Source organism: Ahaetulla prasina, chromosome 16 (assembly GCF_028640845.1).
Source record: "Ahaetulla prasina isolate Xishuangbanna chromosome 16, ASM2864084v1, whole genome shotgun sequence".
NCBI lineage: Eukaryota > Metazoa > Chordata > Lepidosauria > Squamata > Colubridae > Ahaetulla > Ahaetulla prasina.
Window position 1 is genome coordinate 3,862,501 of NC_080554.1, and position 27,969 is coordinate 3,890,469.

General features: G+C 47.0%; 1 protein-coding gene across 2 annotated transcripts in view; it reads right to left on the bottom strand.

Annotated features, from left to right (window-relative positions):
• NSMF (NMDA receptor synaptonuclear signaling and neuronal migration factor) overlaps positions 1-22,380 on the bottom strand; it is a 37,578-nt gene extending 15,198 nt beyond the window's left edge. The window contains exons 1-5 of one of the 2 annotated variants that reach the window (XM_058159214.1): positions 22,076-22,380; positions 13,270-13,331; positions 11,631-12,218; positions 8,217-8,292; positions 3,394-3,462 (exon numbers count right to left, since the gene is read on the bottom strand). In XM_058159214.1, the coding sequence (XP_058015197.1) occupies positions 3,394-3,462; positions 8,217-8,292; positions 11,631-12,218; positions 13,270-13,331; positions 22,076-22,164 (884 nt within the window). In that variant the 5' untranslated portion in view covers positions 22,165-22,380. The remainder of the gene's footprint in view (positions 1-3,393; positions 3,463-8,216; positions 8,293-11,630; positions 12,219-13,269; positions 13,332-22,075) is intronic. The other variant, XM_058159215.1, reaches the window with a different exon arrangement.
• Positions 22,381-27,969: the final 5,589 nt, after the last annotated feature.

Genomic DNA, 27,969 nt, shown 5'->3' on the forward strand with positions numbered 1-27,969 from the left:
TGAAGGCATCTTTTCTTTTATGTACACTGAGAGCCTATGCACCAAAGACAAATTCCTTGTGTGTCCAATCACACTTGGCCAATAAAAAAAAATCTATTCTATTCTATTCTATTCTATTCTATTCTACTCTATTCTATTCTATTCTATTCCATCTATCTATCTACAGTATCTATCTATATCATCTATCTGCAGTATATCACCTATCATCTCTCTCTCACTCATCTCTCTCCTATCTATCTATCTATCTATCTATCTATCTATCTATCTATCTATCTATCTATCTCTATCTATCTATCTATCTATCATATCTATCGTATCTATCTATCTATCTCTATCTATCTATCTCTATCTATCTATCTATCTATATCTATCTATCTATATCATCTATCTACAATATATCTATCTAGAATCTATCTACAGTATCTATCTATCTATCTATCTATCTATCTATCTATCTATCTATCTATCTATCTATCTATCTACCTACCTACCTACCTACCTACCTATCTAACTATCTATCTATCTATCCCCCCTCTCTCTTTCAGATGTATTCACTTGAATATATCATCTTCCAGTATTTTAGGGGCAGTCAAGAGATGAGGGAGTTTGACTTATTCTCAAAAGCACCTGGAGTTGCCAGGTGCAAACAACCAGGAGCAATTTGTTGAGTTTAAAGCACTGAATAGTTCATTATTGCTACCTATACACAAGAACTAATGGTCAAAGCTAAACTGGTGTCAGCTGCCAATTTAATGACCCTTTTTTGGGTGGGGCGGGGTTGTTAAGCGAATCACGGCAGTTGTTGGGAATCATGCGGTTGTTCAATGAATCTGGACTCAACCTGGAATTAAAGAGAAACTTCCTGACGGTGAGGACAATTAACCAGTGGAACAGCTTGCCTCCAGAATTTGCGGATGCTCCATCACTAGAGGCTTTCAAGAAGAAACCGGACATCCATTTGTCTGAAATAGTATATGCTTTCCTGCCTGAGCAGAGGGTTAGACTAGAAGGCCTCCAAGGTCCCTTCCAACTCTGTTATTCTGTAATTCCCATGACCACAAATACCCAATTGATCCAAATTTTGAGTCACCCATTCAGTTGCTAATCTTGGATCGGGAGCAACCGTGAACAAAATTGTGCCATGACGGAGAAAGCCCGATTATAGCAGATTTCCTGTCTTCTTCACCTTATTTTACAAGAACAGATGTGTTTTGAAATCTCTTTTCAGGAACGTCACAAACATTCTGATGTTTGAGGATACCCTCAAGCGTTTCAGGGGCAATTCCTTGCATCCTTTGCAGAGAATTATTTTGCCTTTTCCTCAAACCCGAAGGTGTGCGTGGTTGTTGCTTTTTAACCTGACTCAAAACGGCAAGTCGAAGACTGAAACAAAATATATCTTAAAGGCCGCCGGCTTTGATTCCCATCAGTCCTTCATGGAGGGGCTCGGATTGCGTCGGAATCCTGCCCTCTTGGGGACTAGCGACATGAGCGGCTTCTGGAATTCCTTCAAGCAAAACCGGTCAGCGCGACAAGCTACTCAAGCAAACAGCCTTGTCGTCTCCGAAGCCCAAGCCCAAGGGTTATAGGAAATAAATCGACCACCACCTATACATTTTATACCAAATAATCTCCCACCACCCAATTCCATAAATTAGTATGATGCTTGAGGGATGCAAAGCTTCTTTAGAGAGGAGGACATGCCAGGCTGGGTTAGTTTTTTGCCCTCCAGCAGCTTTCTTGTTCTTCTCAAACATGCGAGTCGGATTTTGAGCCGGGAGGGTAAGCAGAGGCGGGAGTGGCAAGATAAGGAATATAGGTAGTCCTTGACGTAACGACTGCACATTTCTGCCTGCTGAGCGAAACTCTTGCTAACTAAGTGAATTTTGCCCTGTTTTACGACCCGGATTTTAACCGGGTTCGCTACATGAACTGTTGTTAGGCGAGGACTACCTCTATAAGGTAGCGCTGCAGTGCAGATTCTTGCCAAGGGAGAAAGCAGAGGCCGCCATGCTATTTGTAGCACCAAGGAGCCCCTCTGTTGTGGTCCGCCAGCAGCCTGCGGAGCTGGCAACGGAGTCGGACAGCGATAAGGCCGAGGAAGAACATTGTTCTGTCCCCCTCGCCTCAGTCCGAGCGATGACTTAATTAGCCGGCAACTATCAGCTCTGGCAGCAAACTAGCAAGCATCTGCCAAGTGTCTCTGTTATCTCTCTTGATGCCGATGAGTCAGCCGGGAACAAACAGTACTTCAGCTCTAGTTAAGCAGTTGATTTGCTTGCCACGTTTTATATCCTGTGGGGTGTGGCTCCATGACTCAGCACTTCCTAGGCCTGCCCCACCCCTGCTTCTGTTGTTCCCTCCTCTCCTGCCTACGAAACCTAGGGTCCAGCCAGGCCTGATTGCCATCAGCCGGGTCTGGAGACGTGGCCTGGGGGAGGGAAGAGTCAGGGGACGGAGGCCTCGTTATCTCCTCCACCTGGCCTGCCTCTGGCTCCTGGAGCTGAGCCAGGGAAGCCGGTGCTCCCGAGGTAAGTCCTGATGGCCCTTCCCCCTCACTTTCCGAGTCACTTTCTGGCAGGAGGCCCGGCTCGGGAGACGCAGACACAACAAACATGGGCCAGTCCTGGAGGCTGGGAAAGGGTCACAACGCCTTCATTTCAACCCTGAGCTACAAACTCAGGGGGGCCGGGATAGCTCAGGCAATAGAGAAGCCTGTTATTAGAACACAGAGCCTGCAATTACTGCAGGTTCGAGCCCGGCCCAAGGTTGACTCAGCCTTCCACCCTTTATAAGGTAGGTAAAAAGAGGACCCAGATTGTTGAGGGCCATAGTAAACCTCTTAGAGAGAGAGCTGTAAAGCACTGTAAAGCGGTATGTAAGTCTAAGTGCTAGTGCTCTGTCTGTCTGTCCGTCCATCCATTCCATCCATCATCTATCTATCTATCTATCTATCTATCTATCTATCTATCTATCTATCTATCTATCTATCTATCTATCTGCCGTGGTGGCACAGGGCTTAGAATGCAGCATTGCAGGCTGGCTCTGCCCACTGCCAAGTGTTCAATTCTCACCCACTCAGGTTGACTCAGCCTTCCATCCTTCCCGAGGTGGGTAAAAACAGGACCCAGATTGTTGAGGGCCATAGTAAACCTCTTAGAGAGAGAGAGCTGTAAAGCAGAATATAAGTCTAAGCGCTAGTGCTATTGTTAATTGCCTGCGAAGCAGCCCAGCAAAGAGAGCGGTGGGGATCTTAAAACTATTTCGTTCCTTTCCTCCACAGAAAAAAAGGAAGAAAAGAAAAACGAGGAATCTCAAGCACCCATTTGCAGCCGGCGCATACAACCAGGCAAAAAGTTGAACCCGTGCAAGGGAATTATCCCCCTTCCGTACCTCTGGATCAAAACCGCCGAATCGTTCTCCCGTTTTCGACGTTTCCTCTCGGCGTAGCCCCTGAACGCCCTGGAGAACCAGGTGTAAGGCATTAAAAGCGAGCCAACAGAAGCTTCGAAACGGAGCGATGGCATGGAAAGAATGGGAGGTGGGGAGGACAAGGGGGAGATGGGACAGACACGGGGTACCAAATCCCGGAATCGGGGAGGAGGAGGAGGAGGAGGAGGAGGAGGAGGAGGAGGAGGAGGAGGAGGAGGAGGAGGAGGAGAAGGAGACGCAAGGGACAAAAACGAGGAACCACGTCACAAGACAGCAAGGAAACCAGGCCAGACGGGTACCCGATGTGGGGACAAAAGAATCTGGGAAAGGAAATCTCTACCCCCACCAAATGATGCACAACACGTGGAGTCAACCCTACACTGCAGGTTCTCTCAGCAACACTTTTGGAAGTGTTGTGTCCTTGCCTCCTCCTCTTCCTCTTCCTCCTTAGGGCTGGGAACTGACCCAGAGTAACCCAGAAGGCTCCGTTTCTAAGGTAGGCCTAGAACTCAGGGTCTCCAACCTCTAATACCCATGTCTTCAACCCCTGCGCCAAACTGGTCCTGCCACATCCTTCTTCCTAAGACTGAGCGAAGGAGAAAGAGAGAGAGGAAAAGAAGGACCGGCCTCAAAGTCATCCGGATGGCTTCGTGCCTAAGGCAGAACTCAAACTCAGGACCTCCAACTTCTAACCCCACGTACTTAATCCTTACACCACATCCTTCCTCTACTGGCCTTCCTGTTCCTAGTGGGATAGGGATAGGGATAGGGATAGGGATAGGGATAGGGATAGAGATAGAGATAGAGATAGAGATAGAGATAGAGATAGAGATAGAGATAGAGAAAGAGATAGAGATAGAGATATAGAGAGAGATATAGAGAGAAATGATAGAGATGAGATAGGGATAGGGAGAGAGAGAGAGAGAGAGAGAGAGAGAGAGAGAGAGAGATATGAGATAGGGATAGGGATAGAGATAGAGATAGAGATAGAGATAGAGAAAGATATATATATAGATATAGATATAGATATAGATATAGATATAGATATAGATATAGATATAGATATATAGAGAGAGAGATAGGGATAGAGATAGAGATAGAGATAGAGAAATATATATATATATATATATATATATATATATATATATATATATATATATATATATATATATATAGAGAGAGAGAGAGAGAGAGAGAGAGAGAGAGAGAGAGAGAGAGATGAGATAGGGATAGGGATAGGGATAGAGAGAGAGAGAGAGATGAGAGAGAGATGAGAGAGAGAGAGAGAGATAAAAAGCTAGAGAAAGAGATAGAGAGATAGAGAGAGATGAGATAGAGATGAGATAGAGATAGAGATAGAGATAGAAAGCTAGAGAAAGAGAGAGAGAGAGAGAGAGAGAGAGAGATAGGGATGAGATAGATAGAGATAGAGACAGAAAGCTAGAGAGAGAGAGAGAGAGATGAGATAGAGATGATATAGAGATAGAGATAGAGATGAGATAGAAAGCTAGAGAAAGAGAGAGAGAGAGAGATATGAGATAGAGATAGAGATGAGGTAGAGATGAGAGAGACAGAGATAGAGATAGAGATGGGGGGATGTTTGGGTGGGGTTGGGTGGGAGGTGGATGGAGAGAGACAGACAAGACAGAGATTAGAGATTGAGGTTGGTGGGTAGTGGGTGGATGGATGGAGAGAGACAGACAGAGATTAAAGATAGGGACAGAGAGGGGTGGGTGGATGGGTGGATGTTTGTGTGGAGGTGGGCAGGAGGTGGATGGAGAGAAAAAGGCAGACAGACAGACAGAGATTAGAGTGAGGTGGGTGGGTGGGTGGATGGATGGATGGATGGAGAGAGACAGAGAGGCAGACAGACAAACAGACAGAGATTAGAGATAGAGATGGGTGTGGGTATGGGAGGATGTTTGGGTGGGGTTGGGTGGGTGGGTGGATGGAGAGAGAGAGGCAGACAGACAGAGATTAGAAATTAGAGATAGAGACAGAGAGGGGTGGGTGGATCGATGGATGTTTGGGTGGGGGGTGGGTGGGAGGTGGATGAGAGACAGACAGAGATTAGAGATAGAGGTTAGTGGGTGGGTGGATGTTTAGGTAGGGGAGGGAGGGAGAGAGACAGAGGCACCCTAACTCACACAGCTGGCTCTTTGCCTAAGGCAGGACTAGAACTCACAATTTCCTGGTTTGTAATTCCGCACTCTCACCACCAGACCAACCTGTCGGAATTTGCAGTGTTAAAAAAGTGGCTTCTTGCCGTTCGCCAGAAGGAAGACACACAGGAGAGGATCAAAGGAAACCAGCCCCAGTTTTGTTCTGGAAGTGAAGAGGAGCTTCTTCTAAAACGGAAACGCTTTTCCAGCAAAGGGTGCAAAACCAGGAAGGCAGAGCCAACGTATTGGGACCCAAAGGGAGAGATCTCCCAAAAGACAGCTTGATAAAACTTGCTACCACCCGTTGAACGGCTTTTCAAAGGGCTTGACGAAATGGAAGGAAGATCAAACTTTCCGTTTGGATTATTTTCAGGATCGGAGATCTGCCAAAGCTCTCAGGAGCAGCTCTTGGAGAATAACAGAAAAAGGGCCCAAGTTTTCCAACAGGAATCAACTCCTGGATTAATAATCCAAACGGATATTTTTTTTTATTTTTAGTTTTTAGAGACTATTCGGGGAGATTTTTCTATCCCCTTGTGGGATTTAAGTGGCGAACAATAGATGTGAGGTCCTTGATGCTCTCTGAGCTTGGTTGTTCTCTTGTGGACATTTCATGACCCAACTAGGGAACGTCATCAGTATCAGTGTAACCTGCTCCCTGTTTCTATGCAGTAGCTCTGAGCTGGGGTTATCCGCTCGGAGGTGTTTCATGAGCCGTCTGGGTAATAACATCGCTGCCTATCAGGGATACTACAACACCCCAAGCAGTGGTGAAATGCTCTGAAGTCTGCTACCGGTTCTGCGCACCTGCCCGCACAGCACTAAAAAAGGAACATTTTGAAGCCTTCCGAGTCTGCAAAGGTAAGTAGAACAGCGAGGGGAAGGGAATCCGCTGTGCCACACGATTTAGATTAGCTGGAAAGCAGGAAATCCGACGATTCTAGCTAATATAAATCGTGTGTCACAGCTGAACCTCCGCCCAGCTGATCGTCGGAAATACCGATTCACCTGAATCGGTAGCATTTTTTTACTACCGGTTCACCCGAACCGGTCCGAACCGGTAGCATTTCACCCCTGACCCCAAACTATGAATAAAATACAGCACATATTCTAAGGTCCCTAAGGCAGATGCCAAATTCTGTTTTTCGCTTTAAAGGTGGGTGGCTACACCCCCAATTATTCCAAACTCTCCCAATTATTCCAAACTCCCCCAATTATTCCAAACTTTCAGGGCACCAGAATTCAAACTTGTTCAACGTTTCCACGAGGACAAAATACTTTCAACCAACCCCGATTGCACGATTCCTTTCAGCCATCCAGGTGTTTACGTTCTGCATCTTACACTCCCCTCTAAGGATCTCCTCCTAACAAAAAGACATCACAGATGGACGAAGGACCACATGAGGCAACCGGGGAATGATTTTACACAATGAGCAACGCAAAAGGGTTCACGGAGGGGTTTTTTTGTTTTTTTTTCTCCCAAACGCTTGGAATTCCGGTTGCCCAACTTGGCTGGAAAACAACAAGATGGAAGTTGCGAAGTAGCAAACAGGAAAATAGAGGTCTGGACCACAACATCATCTAAACAAAAATGATTGCAGAAGAAAAGATGGCTAAATTCTAGGTCTTTTTTTTTTTTTTTTTTGGCGGAAGGGGGTTATCGACACGGGCACAACATACCGGGAGAAATGTAGAACTTTTTGACCTAAGGATGCCCATACAAGCAAGCGATAAAAGAATAGACAAGATTTTATGGTGGAGGCACGGTGGCAGTTATACTTACGAAATGCTGGCGACCCCAAAAAGAATCCAGAAGCAGAAAGAGAAAAACAGCAAGAAGAAACGTTAGCGGAAAACCTGTTTTTTTTCCCATTGTTGCTCAACCTTCGTTATGTGAACGGTTCACAAATGCAGACAGTCCTCAGCTGGTGACCGCAACGGAGCCCAATTTTTCTGTCACCAAGCGAAGATCGTTGCTAAGGGAGCGTTGCCCGATTTTACGACCTTTCATGACCCCGTCGTTTAGTGAATCCTTGCAGTTTTAGTAACGCGGTGGTTCCATGAATCCAGCTTCCCCTCGGGCTCGGCTTGTCAGAAGGTGGCAAAATCCGGGATCGTGGGAACCCCGGACAACGCGACCGTCGTAACTGTGAGCCAGCATTACCAAGTGTCTGAATTTTGATCAGGTGATCGCAGGGAGGTGGTTTACGCTGAGATCAGTCGCAAAAAACCAAATTTAATAAAAGAAAATGAAAAATGCAACGCGGTCACCGAGGGTCCCGATTGTGATCAGGTGAGTGGGGGGGTTCTTACGACAATCGCAGCCTTAAGGAGATCATTAAGTCGCTTTCCCAGAAGCTATGGTGCTTTCAAACCACCCTTAAACCAACGGTCGTAAATCGAGGACCTCCTGTTCTAGCACATGAAATAAAATTGCATTAAATAAAAGAGAAGGGCAGGGGAGTTGCTGGCGGTCGGATTGGAAAGAGCGCGCTCGTTTTGTTTTGTCTGTTTGCTCCTCCAATGATGATGTAGAATCCCAATTCACACACACCTTCCCCCCCCCATCCCCCCTACAGGGTCTCCATCCCCGTCCCCCAAACTTTCTTCGGCCAAACTTACGCTTGCATAGTGGTTGTCGCCGTTTGGAAAGTGAAAAGATTCTCTTTGGGTAGCCAAGTCCTGATAGGCACCTCATCTGGAATAAAGGAAGAAGGGGAGAAATAATTGGAGAATGCCGCCAAGCACAAAGGTCTGTAAGTAGAAGCCGAACGACGGGGGCAAAAGGAAGCCAAGATAGCACCAATAGGGCTTGCCGCTTTTCCGAAAACATCTCGAGCACCACTTGAACCTCATCGGCATTGACAGATTGGCCGTCAAGTCAATTGCAGAAGGCTTACATCCTGCGATGCGACCTTAACATCCTCAAACTACCACATCTGCCTAGGCCAGGTTCTTGGGAAGGGCTTGACAGGTGGCCAAAAATGACCAATCCAGTCTGGTTGACTGCGTGCCACAACCATCATATTAATGTAGTAGCATTGATTAAAATCCCAATCGGTCAATTGCAGAAGGCAGCTTGACCTGGAATAGCTTATATCCTGCAACGGGAGCTTGAACGCTGTCAAACATCCACATCTGCCTATCCCAAAGTGCTTGGGAAGGACTCGAGAGGTGGACAAAAATGCCCAATCCAGTCTGAACATCTGGATGACTGTGCAACGAACCATAATAATACTTGGATGCCGTGGCATTGACACAATCCCCATCAGTCAATTGCAAAAGGCAGCTTGGCTTTGAACAGCTGACATCCTGCAACCAGACCTTGAAACACCGTCATACATCAACATCTGCCTCTCTCAGGTCCTGGGGAAGTAGGTTTAAACATCTGGCTGACTCTGTTCTGAACCATAATAATAATACTTAAACACCACTGCCATTGAAAAATCCCCATTGGTCAATTGCAAAAGGCAGTTTGACTTGAACAGCTGACATCTTGCAACCAGACCTTGAACACCATCATACATCAACATCTGCCTATCTCAGGTCCTTGGGAAGTAGTTTTAAACATCTGGCTAACTCTGTTATTATTAAGTATAATAATAATACTTAAACACATAATACATAATAATAATACTTAAACACCACTGCCATTGAAAAATCCCCATTGGTCAATTGCAAAAGGCAGTTTGACTTGAACAGCTGACATCCTGCGACGATATCTCGAATACTGTCAAACAACGATTTCTGCCTATCCCTGGGGAAGGACTTGACAGGTTGACAAAAATGCCAGATCCAGTCTAAACATCTGGCTGATTGTGTGACGAACCATCGTAACAACCAGAACAACCCAGAGGTGCAACCAACAGAGAAAAGGGAAAGCAATCCACAAGTGTATAAGGAGCTGCTGATCCAGAGGAATGATTGAGTCTGTCATCTGCACCTCCATAATTGTCTGGTTTGGTTCTGCAACCCAACAAGACAGACACGGACTTCAGAGGATCATTAGAACTTCAGAAAAAACAATGGCTACCAACCTGCCTTCCATGGAGGACCTGTATACTGCACGAGTCAAAAAGAGGGCTGGGAAAATATTTACAGACCCCTCGCATCCGGGATATAAACTGTTTCAACTCCTACCCTCAAAATGACGCTATAGAGCACTGCACACCAGAACAACTAGACACAAGAACAGTATTTTCTCGAACGCCATCACTCTGCTAAACAAATAATTCCCTCAACACTGTCAAACTATTGACTAAATCTGCATTACTATTAATCTTCTCATCGTTCCCATCACCCATCTCCTTCCACTTATGACTGTATGACTGTAACTTTGTTGCTTGTATCCTTACAATTGATATTGATATTGTTTCCTGATTGCTTATTTGTACCCTAAGACTATCATTAAGTGTTGTACCTTATGATTCTTGACGAATGTATCTTTTCTTTTATGTACACTGAGAGCACTGCACCAAAGACAAATTCCTTGTGTGTCCAATCACATTTGGCCAATAAAGAATTCTGTTCTGTTCTGTTCTGTTCTGTTCTGTTCTACTCTACTCTACTCTACTCTACTCTACTCTACTCTATTCTATTCTATTCTTCTATTCTATTCTATTCTATTCTATTCTACTCCATTCCATCCTATCCTATCCTATCCTATCCTATCCTATCCTATTTTCTATTCTATTCTATTCTATTCTATTCTATTCTATTCTATTCTATTCTATTCTATTCTATTCTATTTTATTCTATTCTAATGACATGGATAAAAATGATATTATGCTCTCTGGGCCAGCTCAGCTGTTGCTGATTTTTACAGGCGAAGTTTGCTATGGCAGCAGTGGTGGGTTGCTACCAGTTTGCCCCAGATCATTTAGCTATTTAATTGTTTTCGGAGTCACAGAAGTTTGTGTTTTTTTCCCATCGTGTTTGTCTTGTCCTTATCTTGAATTTCATATCGCAAAAGGTTTGGGGGGGCGGCCTCACCTGCAAATTTTGCAGGTCGGGAAACCAAAGAGAACAGTTCATTCATTGACTTGACCAGCCCTGGCTTGCAACCTTGCCAGGATCAACTTATCTAGCTCCTAAGCATCTCCTAAGCTTGACTGATCGATTTGTCACGCTTAGAAACCTACAAGACAGCTCGCAGAATTCCCCCGCCAGGTGTCTTAAAACTGCCAAGTTTGAGAAATGCTGAGCTAGCCTATAAAGTGTTTTTTTTGGGGGGGGGGTTGGAATAACTTCGAATGAGAATGATTAACGAACAGAAATCGCACCCACGGATCGCTAAAAAGGTTTAAAGGGGATGGAAACAACAGTACAGCCTGTGGCACGCAATATTTAAATAACATCAAAAACCAGAACCGCCAACATTTAGCTAGGAGATCGCCCAAAATCTATAAATCGTAATTTGCCAGTTGGCTGGCATTAGGCATAGGTAGAGACTTGCGACAGAAAAAAATAGATCTTTTTTTTCTGTCCCCATATTTGCACTTGGTGCAAAAGACACAAGACACCTTGACTGAACCGAATAGCAACTACAAAAGGACTTACTGTACTTCCAACCAAGAGAAACTAACCTACGGAACTCAGTGCAACTCAGTAGTCCTCAATTTACAACAGTTCATTTAGTGACCAAAGTTACAACGACCCACGACCGTTTTTTCACACTTAACGACCGCTGCAGCTTTCCCACGGCCACGGCAGTCGAAATTCAGACGCTTGGCAACGGACAACCGTATTGGTGAGGGTTGCTGTAGCCTGAGATCACGTGGCCTCTTTTGGGGACCTTGTAATAAGTAAAGTCAATACCGATTCGCTTAACGGCCGGGTTACTAATGTTATCGATTCGCCGTGATCCACGCGAGGTCGCGAAACGGGCCCCAACTCACTTACCAAGTGAGCCTCGCTTGGGGACGTAAATGCTGGGCTCAGCGGCGGTCGTAAAAAGTCGAGGACTACATGTACCAGCAATACCTTTGCCCGCAAGGGACGGCCATGATGAAGCCAATTTAATTGGATTGCACCTACCGGAAACACGGTCAATGCTGTACATTCTTTCCAGCTTCTTCCGGCGCCAGCCGGTCTCACCAGCTTGGTTCTCGTGATGGTGCTGGTGTTGTTGTTGGTGGTGTTGGTGATGATGGTGGTGTTGGTGGTGTTGGTGTAGGTGGTGTTGGTGGTGTTGGTGGTGATGTTCTACGTCAAACGGATGCTGAGACGAGACTGTCAGCTGGGCACAACTGGGGTACTCTTTCGAGCCTTGCTGGTGACTCGGCCAACTGCCTTTGCATTGTCGGCTGATGTTGTGAGAACTCCCGGCGTTGTGGAGAGGTTGACCTAAAGACCGTTCCCCGTCCACCTCTTCTTCTTCCGTCCCTTTGAGGACTACCAGCTCCATGCTCTCGCTCTGGTGCTGCGAGAGCATGGGCCTCTCGCTGGAAATGGTGTAGACTCGGGGCTTGGGGCCCTCGCCGGCCAGCTTCTCGCCAGCTTCCTCTGGGAAGGTGGGCTGAAACTTCCCGTCAGAAATGAGAGACAGCCGACGCTTGTTCTGGACACCCACGTGGATCTCTGGGGAGTCCTCTGGACCGACGTAGGACTCTGCCAACAAGTGATCTGAAAGCAGGATGAGAAACACAAGGCATGAGGGACTTTCTCCCTATCTGGGTGAGGACTATCCTTGGTTGACCCAACTCAACCTGGGTTGAGTCTTCTTGACGAGATACGACTCTGCCAACAAGTGATAAATTTAAAATTAGGGCGAATTAAGATTAAACTCAGTGGCTAAGACACTGAGCTTGTCAGTCGAAAGGTCGGCAGTTTGGCGGTTCGAATCCCTAGCGCTGCATAACGGAGTAAATTCCCGTGACTTGTCCCAGCTTCTGCCAAACTAGCAAACTAGCTTCTGCCAAACTAGCAAGGTTTGAGGGACTTTCTCCCTATCTGGGTGAGGACTATCCTTGGTTAACCCAACCCAACCTGGGTTGAGTCTTCTTGACGAGATATGACTCTGCCAACAAGTGATCTGAAAGCAGGATGAGAAACACAAGGCTTGAGGGACTTTCTCCCTATCTGGGTGAGGACTATCCTTGGTTGACCCAACCCAACCTGGGTTGAGTCTTCTTGACGAGATATGACTCTGCCAACAAGTGATCTGAAAGCAGGATGAGAAACCCAAGGTTTGAGGGACTTTCTCCCTATCTGGGTGAGGACTATCCTTGGTTGACCCAACCCAACCTGGGTTGAGTCTTCTTGACGACATACAACTCTTCCAGCAAGCAATCTGAAAGCAGGATGAGAAACACAAGGTTTGAGTGTCTTGTCCCAGATTCTGCCAAACTAGCGAAGTTTGAGGGACTCAAACAGTTGAGTCCCTCAAACCTTGGTAGCAGTTCGAAAGCACTTTAAAAAATGCAAGTAGAAAAATAGGGACCACCTTTGGTGGGAAGGTAACAGTGTTCCGTGCGCCTTTGGCATTGAGTCAGGTAATCTGTCCACCGTCTTTGGACAGTGCTGGCTCTTCGGCTTTGAAACGGAGATGGGCACCGCCCCCTAGAGTCGGGAACGACTAGCACAGATGTGCGAGGGGAACCTTTACCTTTAAGATTAATCTCCAGGTGCAGCTGTAAAATCAATGCAGTAGGAATCCTGGGAAATGTATCCTTACCTGCACCATTCTTGCCTTCTGGATGGTTTTGAGAAAGATAATCCCCAAAAGCCCTTGCCGCCCTTCATGGAATCCAGCGTGGGGGAAATGAAAACATCAAAAAGGCCCAAAGGAAGAGAGGAGGAGAGAGGGGAAAAAAAAATATTAATAATCCCGGCAGCAAAATTCAAGATGCTGCTTACCTGCCAATCCCATTGCCTTCGCCCACCCCTGACTCCCCCCCAAACGGAAATGTTAATAAGAGACATTGCAAAGAGAGGTGAAGTGGCCACATAAAATAAAAATTGCCTGTATTTTTCATTCCTCACCCCCCCCCCCCACTTATACATTCTCTCCCCCCCCCCAGCCCCACACCGTCTCTCCGGCGTGCAAACTCAGCTAGCTCAATGTTCCTAATGCTGCTGTTGGCCTTACACCAGCAGAAAAATTGACAAGCGATATATTCTGCTGAGAAATTAAAGATATTTTCCTGGAGGAAAGGAGGGAGGGAGGGAGGGGGGGGAGAGAGAAATTATTCAAATTGGGAAAACCAGGAAGGACCACAGGTTTCTTTAGAGCCGCCTGTTCCCACGCTCCGGCGTATCTTTCGAGTCATTACGTGCCGTCAAATAAGGCTCAGCTTTTAGGGACCACGTAGACGGACCTTGTCTAGGATGGATTTGTAGGTAAGAAGGAAAGGGGAGCTGATAGACTCTGCTTTTGATCCTTAACAGAAGGGAGGGGTGGGGAGGGGAGAGGAAAAGGAGAAAAGAGAAAAGAGAAAGGAGAAGGGAGAAAGGAGAAAGGAAAGGAAAGGAAAGGAAAAGAAAGGAAAAGAAAGGAAAGGAAAGGAAAAGAAAAGAAAAGAAAGGAAAGGAGGTAGGGAGAGAAGAAGAAAGGTAGGGAAAGGGAAGGGAAGGGAAAGAAAGGGAAGGACAGGGAAGGACAAGAAAGGAAAGGAAAAAGGAAAGGAAGAAAGAGGAAGGGGAGAAGAAGGGAAAGAGGAAGGGGAGAGAGGGAAAGAGGAAGGGGAGGGGGAAAGGAAGGAAGGAAGGAAGGAAGGAAGGAAGGAAGGAAGGAAGGAAGGAAGGAAGGAAGGAAGGAAGGATGGATTTCAAAAACGCACATGAGCACTGTGAACATCTTATCAAGATATCTTCAGATTCTTTCTCCAGCTAAAGCCTTCCAGAAAAGTTGAAGCCCAACTACCATCATTCCCAGCCCCAAAGATGCCATGGATGATGGAACCCTTGAAGTGGTTATCTATGTTGGGCCAATTTCCCAACATACCACTAGTTGCCAGCAAGGACAACGTGAGAAGAGAGAACTACCCAAGAAGGATTTAGAGGGCATCTTGGCTGATCCTTTATTGGTGACAGAAAAAGTGCCCATCTGTACTTCTTCTTCGTTTTTTAGACACTGGTCCCTGAGTGTGCAAGTTATATCACATCTGGATCAATCCGAGCAATTTTTTTTTTCTTCCCCTCCAACAAAACCGGAGACACGGAGAGACACCTCATTCAACCGTACAATCCCAAATCTCAGGAGATGCTCCACCTTTTTCGATCACAGGCAGACACTTCAAAAATCCACCGAGCCCACATTGGCCTTCCACGCGTGGCTCTCTGTCACTCCAGTCTCTTAACTCGGGTTGCAAGTTTGGTTGTTTACAAAGTGTCGAAACGAGAAGGTAGAAGAAGAAGAAAAATTCGCAGAAGGTAATTAGCCATCGAGGGATGTAATTGTTCAGGGGCACTGGGAATCAAATTAAGAGCTTGAGGAACCTCAAGAGATGCCAAATTGAACTTCTGAGAATCTCTTACTCTAGGGTCTACGTAGAGATGGTTGGATCTCCAGTTGCGCAACCCTCTTTGCTTTTTAACCCTAAAGAAAGAGAGGCACCTGGGAATAACAGAGTAACAGAAGGGACCTTGGAGGTCTTCTAGTCCATCCCCCTGCTCAAGCAGGCAAACGGTTGTCCAGTCTCTTCTCTTCTCTCTGTATACCAACGACTGCATCTCTAACGATCCATCTGTTAAACTACTGAAGTTTGCAGATGATACAACAGTGATTGGTCTCATTTGAGACAATGATGAATCCGCATATGGGTGGGAGATTGAATGATTAGCCTCGTGTACAACCGGAACAATCTGGAACTGAACACACTCAAAACCGTAGAAACGGTGGTAGACTTTAGAAGAAACCCTTCCATACTTCCACCTCTCACAATACTAAGACAACACAGTATCAACAGTAGAGACCTTCAAATTTCTAGGTTCTACCATGTCGCAAGATCTAAAATGGACAGCTAACATCAAAAACGTCATCAAAAAAGCACAACAAAGAACGTTCTTTCTGCGCCAACTCAGAAAGCTCAAACTGCCCAAGGAGCTGCTGTTCCAGTTCTGCAGAGGAATGATTGAGTCTGTCATCTGCACTCCTATAAGTGTCTGCTTTGGTTCTGCAACCCAACAAGACAGACACAGACTTCAGAGGATCATTAGAAATGCAGAAAAAACAATGGCTACCAACCTGCCTTCCATGGAGGACCTGTATACTGCACGAGTCAAAAAGAGGGCTGTGAAAATATCTACAGACCCCTCACATCCTGGACATAAACTGTTTCAACTCTTACCCTCAAAACGATGCTATAGATCACTGCACACCAGAACAACTAGACACAAGAACAGTATTTTCTGGAACGCCATCACTCTGCTAAACAAATAATTCCCTCAACACTGTCAAACTATTGACTAAATCTGCACTACTATTAATCTTCTCATCGTTCCCATCATCACCCATCTCCTTCCACTTATGACTGTATGACTGTAACTTTGTTGCTTGTAACCTTACAATTTATAATGATATTGTTTCCTGATTGCTTATTTGTACCCTATGACTATCATTAAGTGTTGTACCATAAGCTTCTTGATGAACGTATCTTTTCTTTTATATACACTGAGAGCGTATGCACCAAAGAGAAATTCCTTGTGTGTCCAATCACACTGTGGCCAATAAAGAATTCTATTCTATTCTTAAAAGCCTCCAGATCACCCACAGCTTCTGGAGGCAAATTTTCCCACTAGTTAATTATTCTCACTGTTAGGAAATGTCTCCTAAGAAATGTAGTTCTAAGTTGCTTCTCTCCTTAGTTAGTTTCCATCCGTTGCTTCTTGTCCTGCCTTCAGGTGCTTTGGTGAATAATTTGATTCCCCCCCTCCTCTTTTTGGCAGCCCCTCAGATATTGGAAGATTGCTATCATGTCATCCCTAGTCCTTCTCTTCTCTAGACAGGCATGCCCAATCCCTGCAATCGTTCTTCATATGTTTTAATCTCGAGGCCTTTAATCATCTTCGTTGCTCTTCTCTGAACTCTGTCCAAAGTCTCCACAACTTTTGGGCCAAAACTGGACGTAGTATTCCAGGTGAGGGGGAATAGCCTCACTCGGGTTTTATAAAGCGATAATAATGCAGAAAATAATAATAAAGTGACTTATGCCTGGCTCGTGCATTTATAACCATTGCAGCGTCCTCGTGTCACGTCATCAAAATCCAGGCACATGGATTTTACGCAGCGGCGGGCTTCACATTTTGTTACTACCAGTCCTCCATACGCGCGCACTCGGTTTGTGCGCACGAGTGCCTGCCTTGCACACATCCGCCCGGCCTCAAAAATGTGCCTAAATAGGACGGCATAGAGCCGGAGCGGATGGGCATTTCAGTGGGTTTGAACCGGCTGATTTCCGCTACCGGTTCGTTTGAACCGGTTTGAACCGGCCGAACACCCTCTCTGATTTTACGATCTGGGAGACGGGATTCATTTCAAAACTGCCCGAATTTCAGGGATTCACTTTAACAACCCTGGCGACAACAACAAAAAAATTGTCGACAAATTGGCCGCCACTCCCTTAACCATCTTGCTTTTCGGAACGGAAACTCTGTTCCCGATTGTGGTCGTAAGTCGAGGATTACACGATTTCCAAAATGAATGGCAGCGGTGAGAGGGAAACCTAAAATCCCAGCTAGGAAAGAAGGAAGGGGGCTCAACATAGAGAGTCCTCGACTTACAACCGTTCCTTTAGTGACCGTTCAAAGTTACAACCGCAATTTTTTTTTTTAAAAAAAGGGACTTAGGACCGTTTTTCGCACTTACGACCATTGGAGCCTCCCCCTGGTCACGTGATCCAAATTCGGATGCTTGGCAACTGGTTCGTATTTATGACGGTCGCAGTCTCCCGGGGAGGGGGGAATCATGCGATCCCCTTTTGTGGACCTCCTGACCAGCCAAGTCAAAGGGGAATCCGGATTCGTTTAATGACCGTGTGAGTCACTTAACGACGGCAGCGACTCGCTTACCAACAGTGGCCGGAAAGGTCATGAAACGGGGCATAATTCACCGAGCAAATGTTTCGCTTAGCACCAGCAAGGTCGAGTTCCATTGTGCTTCGTAAGTCGGCGACTGCCTGTATATTTGGCTTGCACTAAATAATTTGCCGTCGGAGAAGCGGCGAGCGAATATACGAGATGACAAAAATCTGTTTAGATTTATAGAAAAGAGCCACGCATGCTTCTCTAGATCCCCGGGCGTTGCAACTAGAAAATCCCAAGAGATGCTATTTCCCAGCAAACTTTTATCGTTCGTGGCAGGACTAGAAACCGTTTCCAGCTGATGAGGCTTTTGGTTTTTCCTTCTGTAGATCCTCGAAGGGCTCCCCCCCACTCCAGTTTTAGCAGCGCCATGTTTTCGACATTCGTCAGAGTTGGAAGACCGAGAGAAAGATCCATCCTTCTGCAAAAATCCCTCGCTTCCAGAAAGAGAGCGGGTCCAGCTGGATCGTAAAACCGATCCGGTAAAAGTGGTGGAAAGAGCGAGAGAGAAGTCAAGAGAGCGAAGGGATTTTTAAGGCGCAGAATGTAGCTGGGTGACCTTGAGCTAACATTTCCTTCGCACCAATACAAACCGATAGGTTCCCTTGTCGCAGGGGTGGGAGGGTGGGGAGAAAACCCAAAAAAGGAGGCAGTCATATTTTGTGCACCATCTGGAATTGTCCAAAATAAAGACGGGATGGAAGTCGAAGCAGATCAATAACTTCCTTTTTGATGGGCAGCCGAACAGCTTCACAAAAGAACGTTGCAGGGAAACGTTGAAATAATTCTTTCCACGGTCCTTTTTCTGATATTAAGGGACAACAGCATCTCAGTTTTTTTAGCAAGGCTAAAAAACATTGGCTGTCAAATCAAATGAACGAGCCCCATCAACACTTCAACGGGGCATCAAGACTTTACAGGTCGGCTACAGCTGGAGGGAAGTGTCCTTAAGAGTGCTGATCTCCAAATTATAGGAAATTAAGCGTGATTTCCGCCTCCTTCTTAACCTGGCAAAATTGCAGGATTGAGGAAAGCGAAGCCTTGTGGATTTTATCTCCCTTTGGTGTTTTGTTTTGTTTTTCCTTCTAAACGCTTCTGAAATTTAAGGAGAGCGTCTCGGAGGGAGAAGAGCACAGGAGAACACTGATGGTAGAAGAGACACAAATGAAGGCGAATGGAGGTGTCCCAGGATAATGTTGCAGGATCCAAATCTGGGTCAGACAACCAATACATTGGTTTTGTTTTCCAAGCTTTCGGACTCGTTCTGGAACCCATCTTCAGAGAACTTCTCTCTACTGGAATATCTATCTATCTATCTATCTATCTATCTATCTATCTATCTATCTATCTATCTATCTATCTATCCTTCCATCCTTCCATCCTTCCAAGGTCAGTAAAATGAGGACCTGGATTCTTGAGGGCAAACCACTTAGAGAAGGCTGTAAAGCACTGTGAAGTGGTATATAATTTCTATTGCTATCTATCTATCTATCTATCCATCCATCCATCCTCCAAAGTTCCTTCCAACTCTTTTATTCTATTCCTATATGTCTGTCTGTCTGTCTCTCTCTCTCTCTCCCTATTTTTTTCTGTCTGTCTCTCTATTCTATCTATCTATCTATCATCTATCTATCTATTTATCTATCCATCTATCTCTATTCCTTTTGTCTCCCTATCTATCTATCTGTCTGTCTGCCTGTTTGTCTGTCTGTGTCCGTCCGTCCGTCCATCCATCTCTATTTCTTTCTGTCTCTCTATTCTGTCTATCATCTATCTATCTATCTAACTATCTATCCATTTATCTCTATTCCTTTTGTCTGTCTCTCTGTCTGTCTGTCTATCTATCTATCCATCTATCCATCCATCCATCTCTATTCATTTCTGTCTCTCTATTCTATCTATCTATCTATCTATCTATCTATCTATCTATCTATCTATCTATCCATCTATCTCTATTCCTTTTGTCTGTCTGTCTATCTATCTATCTATCTATCTATCTCTATTCATTTCTGTCTCTCTATTCTATCTATTCTATCTATCTATCTATCTATCTATCTATCTATCTATCTATCTATCTATCTATCTATCCATCCATCCATCCATCCATCCATCCATCCATCCATCCATCTATCTCGAATGAAGGTAAATATACATACCTAGACACTGGGGATTTTGAAGAGAGACCTTTTTAACATTTGAACACTTGCTAAAGGAATGGTTCCAAATTCCTACCTGTGGTTCTTTACATTGATTCTGAGAAAAGCAAACAGCTCTACAGACACACACACATAAACACATCCCCTCTCGCATCACTTCTGAGAATTCAACAAGCGCCACCCACATTGCACATTCTGAACAATGAGGACTAGATGCTTGGAAGCCCCAAAGCTTGTTTCTTAGAGCATCAGATCCCAAATTCTCTGCTTGAGAAGCTCAATTCAGTTTGAGAGGGATTGCAAAGTAAGGAATTAGCCTCAAATCACTGTTAAACCCGGGAAGACGGGTTCCTTAAATCCGGAAAATATCCAAAGATCGCAAGTTAATTCTACAGGAATTAAACTCAGCTTCCAGGACAGAAATAACATCTCTTTGCAAATGAGTTGCCCAAGTTCTCTACATGGTCACACAAATGAAAGGCAGGGCAAATCGCACACTCACTGCGTGTGTAAGGTGCCGGAAAGAACACCAAGCGGAATAGCTTTCCATTTTTCCCATGCCTGGCAGTATTCCCCTGCTCCAATAATTCACTCCTAAACATTTTCATGGACGCTCGCTCAACCATCTGGCCTGGTTGGGCCACTAAATGGGATATCCCCCTCACTTTTTTTTTTTCCTTTTCCTCTGGACAAGCCGATCTATTCTCGAGGACCACCCGAGGATTTGGGGGGTGCATGCAGTTTGGAGGTGACGCCTCGCCCCTTAAAGCCAGGAGCTAGAAGATGACATGGACTTCTCCTTCAGAGGAGGACCAAAGACCGCATAGCACAAGGCAGATTAAGGGCAACTCGAAATGCCATGCTTGGACAGAGATGTCAGAACTGCGCAGACAACGCTGCGGCTCCATGCTGGAAGTTCACAAGGAGTAAAACAGGGGCTCCCTGGAGCTTAGCCACAAATGTTCCAACAGGGCCCGGGCAGCTTGCCAAGTGCTTCGCACCTCACGTCAGCTGCTATTTCGACCCAATGCAAAGCGACAGCCGGTCTGAAAATATAGAGCAGCGGCTTCTGTCTGGCCGGTATGGAAAAGTTTGGGGTTAGGTTTTTTTTGTTTTGTTTTTAAGTCTCTCTTTCTTAAGATGTCTTGATGTCATGCTCACAGTCCTGACATGTGCCCTAGTCATCAAACTCCTTCATTCCTTTCCTTCCTCTTTCCTTCCTTCCTTCCTTCTCTTCTCTTCTCCCTCCCCATTCCCTCCCCCTACTCTTCCCCTTTCTTTCTTCCTTCCCTTCCCTTCCCGTCCTTTCCCTTCCTTCTGCTTTCTCCTTTCTCCTTTCCTTTCCTTTCCTTTCTTCTTCTCTCCCTTCCCTTCCCTTCCCTTCCCTTCCCTTCCCTTCCCTTTCCTTTCCTTTCCACTTTCCTTCTCTCTCTCTCTCTCTCTCTCTCATCGCGGCTGGATCCTGAATCGCATTCAACGGCAGAGAGTTTTAACAGCCCGAGAAGACCTACAAAAAGCCTCCAGGACGAACAGAATTCAGCAGAAGCAACTCGCAACACAAGGCTTCGCAAACTGAGCCCGGGCGGGGGGCGGGGAGCGGGGAGGGGTGCAGCTCGGTCGGGGGTCGGTTAAAAGGACCAGCGGGTACTAGTATCTTTCTGGTAAAGGACTGGGGTTGCCAGAACCGCCCCGGGTTAGCCAAGTGCGGGGTGTGTGTGTGTACGTGAGCCTTACAACGAGTTGGCGTCGGCGGCACAAAGCCGCATCCAGCCCTTGAGTGTTTTAACCGGGAGCCGGTGAGAGATGCTGGTTCTCGGTCTTAGGCTGGGGGGCTTCCTGCAACCCCACCACGGGGAGCCTCCCCCCCCCAACCACACACAGCGGCTTGTGCCAGCTCGACCCGAGCTCAAAAGCACAAGCGTTGCACGTCGCTCCTTCGCGCATCCCTTCCTCCTACACCCGTAGCAACCCGGCGAACGCCCTCGCCCGCCGCGGGTCCTTTCGCCTCGCTTCCTTCCCCCGCCGCCCGCCCTTGCGGTGCCTCCTTTGCAGGCAAGGACCCACCCGCTCCGAAGCCCACCTACCCACCCCATCCCGGTTTCCCCCACCACTCCACCCCGATTCCAGGGGCTCCGGCTTTTTTCGCGTGTGCGGCTCCTTTCCCCGCAGCTGCGCCCCCCGCCGGCTTTTTATTTTTACGCGCAGCCTCTCTTTTTTTACGCGCGGCTTTTTTTGCGCCCTTCCTTTGGGGAGGGGGGCACACCCACCCCTCCACCCCGATCTCCCACTTTCTCCCCACCCCACCCCACCCCTTGCGCCCCCCTGCCTTTGGCCGCCACCGATGCCACGGCCTCGTTGCGGAGCGAGCGGCGTTTGGAGACGGCCGTGCCCATGGCTCTCCCTGGCTCATCGCCGCTCAGCCACCGCCGCCGCCGCCGCCGCCGCCCATGCTGGGGCCGGGCTGCAGACCCCCAGTTGCTGCCTCCGCCGACCGAGCCCGTTGCCCAGCCTCCCCTTAGCCGGGCGGATCTGCCGAAGAGCGCTGGAGGAGGAGGAGCCGCCTCCAACCGGCCGCCCCTGGGCGCGCACGGCGGCTGCTCATTGACTGCGGCTCCTCCGCCGCCGGCGAGAAACTGCGGGTGGGGGGGGGAGGGTGGAGCTCAGAAAGGGCGGGCGCCGGCATGCCTATATTTGGGGAGGGGGGGAGAGAGAGAGAGACCGGCCCCCCGCTCCCCCCTTCCAGCCGCATCCAGCCCCGGCGAGCAGGACAGTCCTTGCCTCCTTCTCCGTGCGCGCCCGAGCTTGGATGGAGCTTGGATGGAGCGGATCCGTTGCAAGTTGCCTGCTGCGCCGCTAAAGGTGGGCGAGGGAGACCCCCCCAACGCCCACTCTCCCCCACCCCACCCCCCCAAAAAATCCCGGTCAACGTCGCTTTTTTGCCAGCAGAGCAAGGTTGGAGAGACCCTCCATGCTGGGTGGGAGGGAAAGACCAGCTAAAGAAAGTGGCCACGTGCCACCGGTCGCTGGCTTCTCTTGGTGGGTCTCCCTCTTCTGTTTTAAGTCGGACTGGCCCGCTCTGTCCTTGGGAAGGATGTTCCGTATAAAGGGGGGGACAATCTGTCTCAAAGACGGAACATCCCAAAAGTCTCCAAATCTTTGGTGGTCCTTTAATAAAGAGGCCGGAGAAACGGATTGTCCGCCGTCTGGGACACTTTGTCCTTCCGTGGTTGTGCATTCAGACCATTATCTGCAACTGTCCTGAAACGGCCCGTCGGGAATTCATACTGTGGTTCTAGGTTGCTGTGTATCGCTACCCACGCGCAAATTGAGCAAAAAATAAAATAAAATAAATGCCTGACCCCTCAATTCACAAAGCACAACCAACTAGGACAAGGGTCGGCAACCTTAAACACTCTAAAGAGCCACTAAGGTCCTAACTGGAAGCCCCCATTCAATTCTGGAGCTGACCAGAAGTCCAGTTCCCCTCACCATACTGTCCTTCTAGCGTGGCGTCCTTTTCCCTCTACCTGTCCTAACCTGAAAGCCCTATCAATTGTAGAGCCGACTAGTGACAGGGAGCCGCAGCAAAGGGATGAAAGAGCCACATGCGGCTCCAGAGCCGCAAGTTGCTGACCCCTGAACTAGGAAAAGGATAACATTGCCCTACATCAAAACCATCTCAGAGAAACAACCGACAGACAGCCGTACAGCAGTACACAAACTGACTGAAGCCCTCCCAAAACATCTTAAGTCAACCAAAAGACCCTGTAGCCCAAGTAGAAAAAAATCGGGAGTCATCTGCAACATACAGTGGAAGGGACTGTCGCGGCCGCTGTGTAAGACAGGAGACTAGCTGAAGACTACCAACTTAGCGAGAAGTCCTTAACTTCACAGCATGAGGACAGACTTCAACCACAGTGTCGAACTGGGAATCTGTGAGCATCTGATATCCAAGTCAAATCCAGAAACAGTAGAGAATTCCTGGAAACTTGGCATTTGGACCAATCAGCCATCAACGGACACATAGTCACAAAGCACATTTGCACACCATTCAAAAGAGATAATAATTTTTTTAAAAAAAAAAAGCTAAGAAGGGAGAAAATAGAACCCAAAGACATCATCTCCAGCAGATAAGCAAGGATTAATGCCAGACAAATAATCGAGCAGAAAACAATGGTTCAAGGAATTACCAAGGAGAAAACCACCACTGCTGGCCTGAACGATCCATGGATCAGGAAGCCAGGATAGGCTGCCCTCTCTAAGCGTTAGTTTAGTTTATTTATATTTTCCTTCTGAAGCAGAAGGCAACAAACCGTATAGCACCTTCTCCGTGTTTCCCCACCCCCACCCCAAAAGGAGCATGTGACGAGCATTAATTGGGAAAAACTGCACGGATGGGAAGAGGCTTATTGGAATAATTATGATTATAATTGCTGGATCGTGAAGATGTTGCCGAAAGAGAGGGGAGCAGGGCAGGATCCAGGATCCTGCCTTTGGCGGGTGGACCCCAGACTCCCGGCAGGTAGGCAAAGATAGATGAAATAGTTGAGCTGATGAGAAACAAAGAAGAGAAGGATAAATAACAGAATAATAACAAGAGTTGGATGGGACCTTGGAGATCTTCTAGTTCAAACCCCCTCCCGCACTCAAGCGGGAAACCCTGACTAGGTGGCTCAGTGGCTTAAGACACTAAGCTTGTCGATCAGAAAGGTTGGCGGTTCGAATCCCTAGGACAGGTCCCCTGCGTGAGCAGTGGGTTGGATTAGATGATCTCTGAGGCCCCTTCCAAGTTGCGTTACTGTTACCCTATTTAAGGCAAAGGGTTGTCCAATTTCTGTTCCTGTTTTTGGATGTGAAATGGGTACTTCAATCCTCTCCAGCAACTCCTCTTCTCTGTTTTCCAAATGGCCAAGAACTCTCCTAAACAAATAGCAAGGAAGGGCAATTGACTTTAAAAAAAAAATATCTAGATAGATATTTAATATAATATAACAACAGAGTTGGAAGGGACCTTGGAGGCCTTCTAGTCCAACCCCCTGCCCAGGCAGGAAACCCTACACCATCTCAGTCAGATGGTTATCCAACGTTTTCTTAAAAATTTCCAGTGTTGGAGCATTCACAACTTCTGCAGGCAAGTCGTTCCACTTATTAATTGTTCTCACTGTCAGGAAATTTCTCCTTAGTTCTAAGTTGCTTCTTTCTTTGATCAGTTTCCACCCATTGCTTCTTGTTCTACCCTCAGGTGCTTTGGAGAACAGCCCGACTCCCTCTTCTTTGTGGCAACCCCTGAGATATTGGAACACTGAAGTTTTTAAAGAAATTTTTAAAGAAATTTTAAGAAGTGGGCACTCTTCTACAAGGAAACCTTGCAGGTTCCAGCCCATGGCTTAAGGAAGACCCTGCGGCGTCCGTTTTGGTCAGTTTAGATTAAAAGCGTTGGAAGGGACCCTGTAGGTTATCTAGTCCAACCCCACCGCCCAAGCAGGAGACCCTACACCATTTCTGACAGAGGGCAGCCCAGTCTCTTCTTGGAAGCTTCCAGTGATGAAGCTCTTGCAACTTCTGAAGGCAGCTTCTGTTCAATGATTATTCTGTCAGAAAATTCCTCCTTATTTCTAGGTTGAATCTCTCTTTGATCAGTTTCCATCCATTGTTCCTTGTCTGGTCTTCGGGTGCTTTGGAGAATAGCTTGACCCCCTTCCTCTCTGGGGCAGCCCTTCAAATATTGGAAGACTGCTATCCTGTCTCCCCTGTTCCTTCTCTTCACTAGACTGTGGTCATTTTACAGAACTGGAAACTGAAGCTGAAAAACCGACAGGGCAAAAGAGGGTTTCAATCCAGAGAGATGGATACTGACTGCTGGTCTGTATTCCAAAGATCGCTCCTTCTCTAGCGGTCGTTACCAAATCTCACCAATTTCCTATAAGAAACAGTTTTGCATTACACTCTGTTCCCATTGAGCTATTGCCGAAGGCAAGAATATTATCAGTCTGCTAGTTTTCTGCTCAGACGAGGTTTTTTCCTCTTCTTCTTCTTCCCCATACAAGAATCCTGCCATCCATCTTTCCAGACTCCCAAGTCCACATTTCCAATATTAGGTTTCATTTCCAATATTTTGCCCTCGGTTGTCTTTCTTTTTCCCCCAGCTTCTATGGATTCTTTCTGCTGTCTAAGGGAGGTAGGCCAAAAATAATCGTTATACCGTGTGCCTTTGAGACAGCATCGGCTCCTGAGGCGGCCTGGACAAGTCCTTGCAGTTTTGTTGGCAAGGATTTTCAGAAGCGGTTTGCCATTGTCTGCTTCTTAGGGCTCAGAGAGAGAGAGACCGGCCCAAGGTCCTCTTGTTGGCTTCATGGCAAAGGCAGGACTAGAACCCACCGTCTCCTGGTGATCGGGCCAAAGTCGCTCAGCTATCTTACATGTCAAAGGCAGGACTAGAACTCAGCATCTACTGGTGATTGGGCCAAAGTCGCCCAGCCAATTTTGATGCCTAAGGCAGGACTAGAATTCACCATCTCCTGGTGACCGGGCCAAAGTCACCCAGCCAATTTTTATGCCTAAGGCAGGACTAGAACTCACTGTCTCCTGGTGACTGGGCCAAAGTCACTCAGCTATCCTACATATCAAAGGCAGGACTAGAACTCACCATCTCCTGGTGATTGGCCCAAAGTCACCCAGCCAATTTTTATGCCTAAGGCAGGACTAGAACTCACCGTCTCCTGGTGACTGGGCCAAAGTCACCCAGCCAACTTTCATGTCAAAGGCAGGACTAGAATTCACCTTCTCCTGGTGATTGGCTCAAAGTCATCCAGCCAGCTTTCATGCCCAAGGTGAGACTAGAATTCACAGACTCCTGGTTTCGAGCCTGATGCCTTAACCGTTACCCCAAACGGGCTCTCCATTCAGAGACCTACTGACAAAAGTTTATTGCAGCAACCCAGGAACAGAAGGGGGGAGCGTGAGATGGGAGAGAAAGTACTTTTACCCATCTGCAAAACCGAGTTCCTGTGAAGATGGATGAAGGTAGTTGAAGCTATTTTATAACTCTCTGGCCTTAAAGGAGAAACTACGCTGCTTGGATGCAGTTAAGCGAAACCTCCAGGTTCAAGAGCAGTCTACCTCTGCCTCCCAAAGCAACAGATCTGTCGGGGGAGGGAGGGAAAGGGGGGAGGCCAGCAGGAAACCTTGCCACAAATATCGGTTGTCCGTCGAAACACATACGGTGCTAGCTTAAAACAATCCCCTAATTCAGCCTTCCTATTTTTAGCAGCGATCCCTTGCGTTTCATTTACCAAAATCCGGCGGCGAGGCAAGATGGGTAGCCGAAATAGCACAAAAAGGCTCACAAGAGAATTGGGGGGGGGGAAACGAGATTGACCTGGCGGTTGTGTGTCAAAACCTGTTATCCTTCGGACGGGGCTAAAAATAGGGCGGCCGGAATTGGAACGGTTTTAACCGGGCTCGAAACGCTGACTGTTAAATAGGGACGGGTGGGGGAAAGAAATTGAGCAGGAAGAGGATTCGAAAAGAGCCTCCCGAAAAATAGCCTGAATTGAACGAGTATCTTGCAAACGGGCGGGGTGTGCTGCAGGTTTCCTGCTTGGATTTTCATTATCGGCAAGGATTTTAGTTCAGGGGTGAAATGCTACCGGTTCAAACCGGTTTGGCCAAACCGGCGGCAGTCTGTAGTTCGGAGAACCGGCACGAGGCCCCGCCCACCCAGGCGTCGTTACTTCCTGGTTTTAACCAAGAAGTAACATGGGTTTTTTTTACCCTGTGCGCATTTTTATTTTTCATTTGCCCTGGTGAAAATTTTAATTACCAGCATCGTTAAAACAAAACCAAACCAATAAATAACACACCAAAAAAAACCCTCCGGTCTCCTTGCTGAAATTAGAAAATGATAATGGAGGGCAGATGCCAGCTATTATTTTGATAGATCTCTTCCTGGACAGATAAAAGACGAACCAGGGGAGGGAGATCATGTCCTTGCTTAATGACCGCAGCAAAAAAAAAAACTCCCAAAATTATGAGCCCGAAATTCCCGTTGCTAAGCGAGACAGTTTCTAAGGATGCTTTGCCCCGTTTAACAATTTTTCTGGCTGCAGTTGTTCAGCGGATCACTGCCGTTGTTAAATCAGCAACATGGCTGTTAAATGAATCCGGTTCTCCCCTCCTTGACTTTCGTTGTCAGAAGG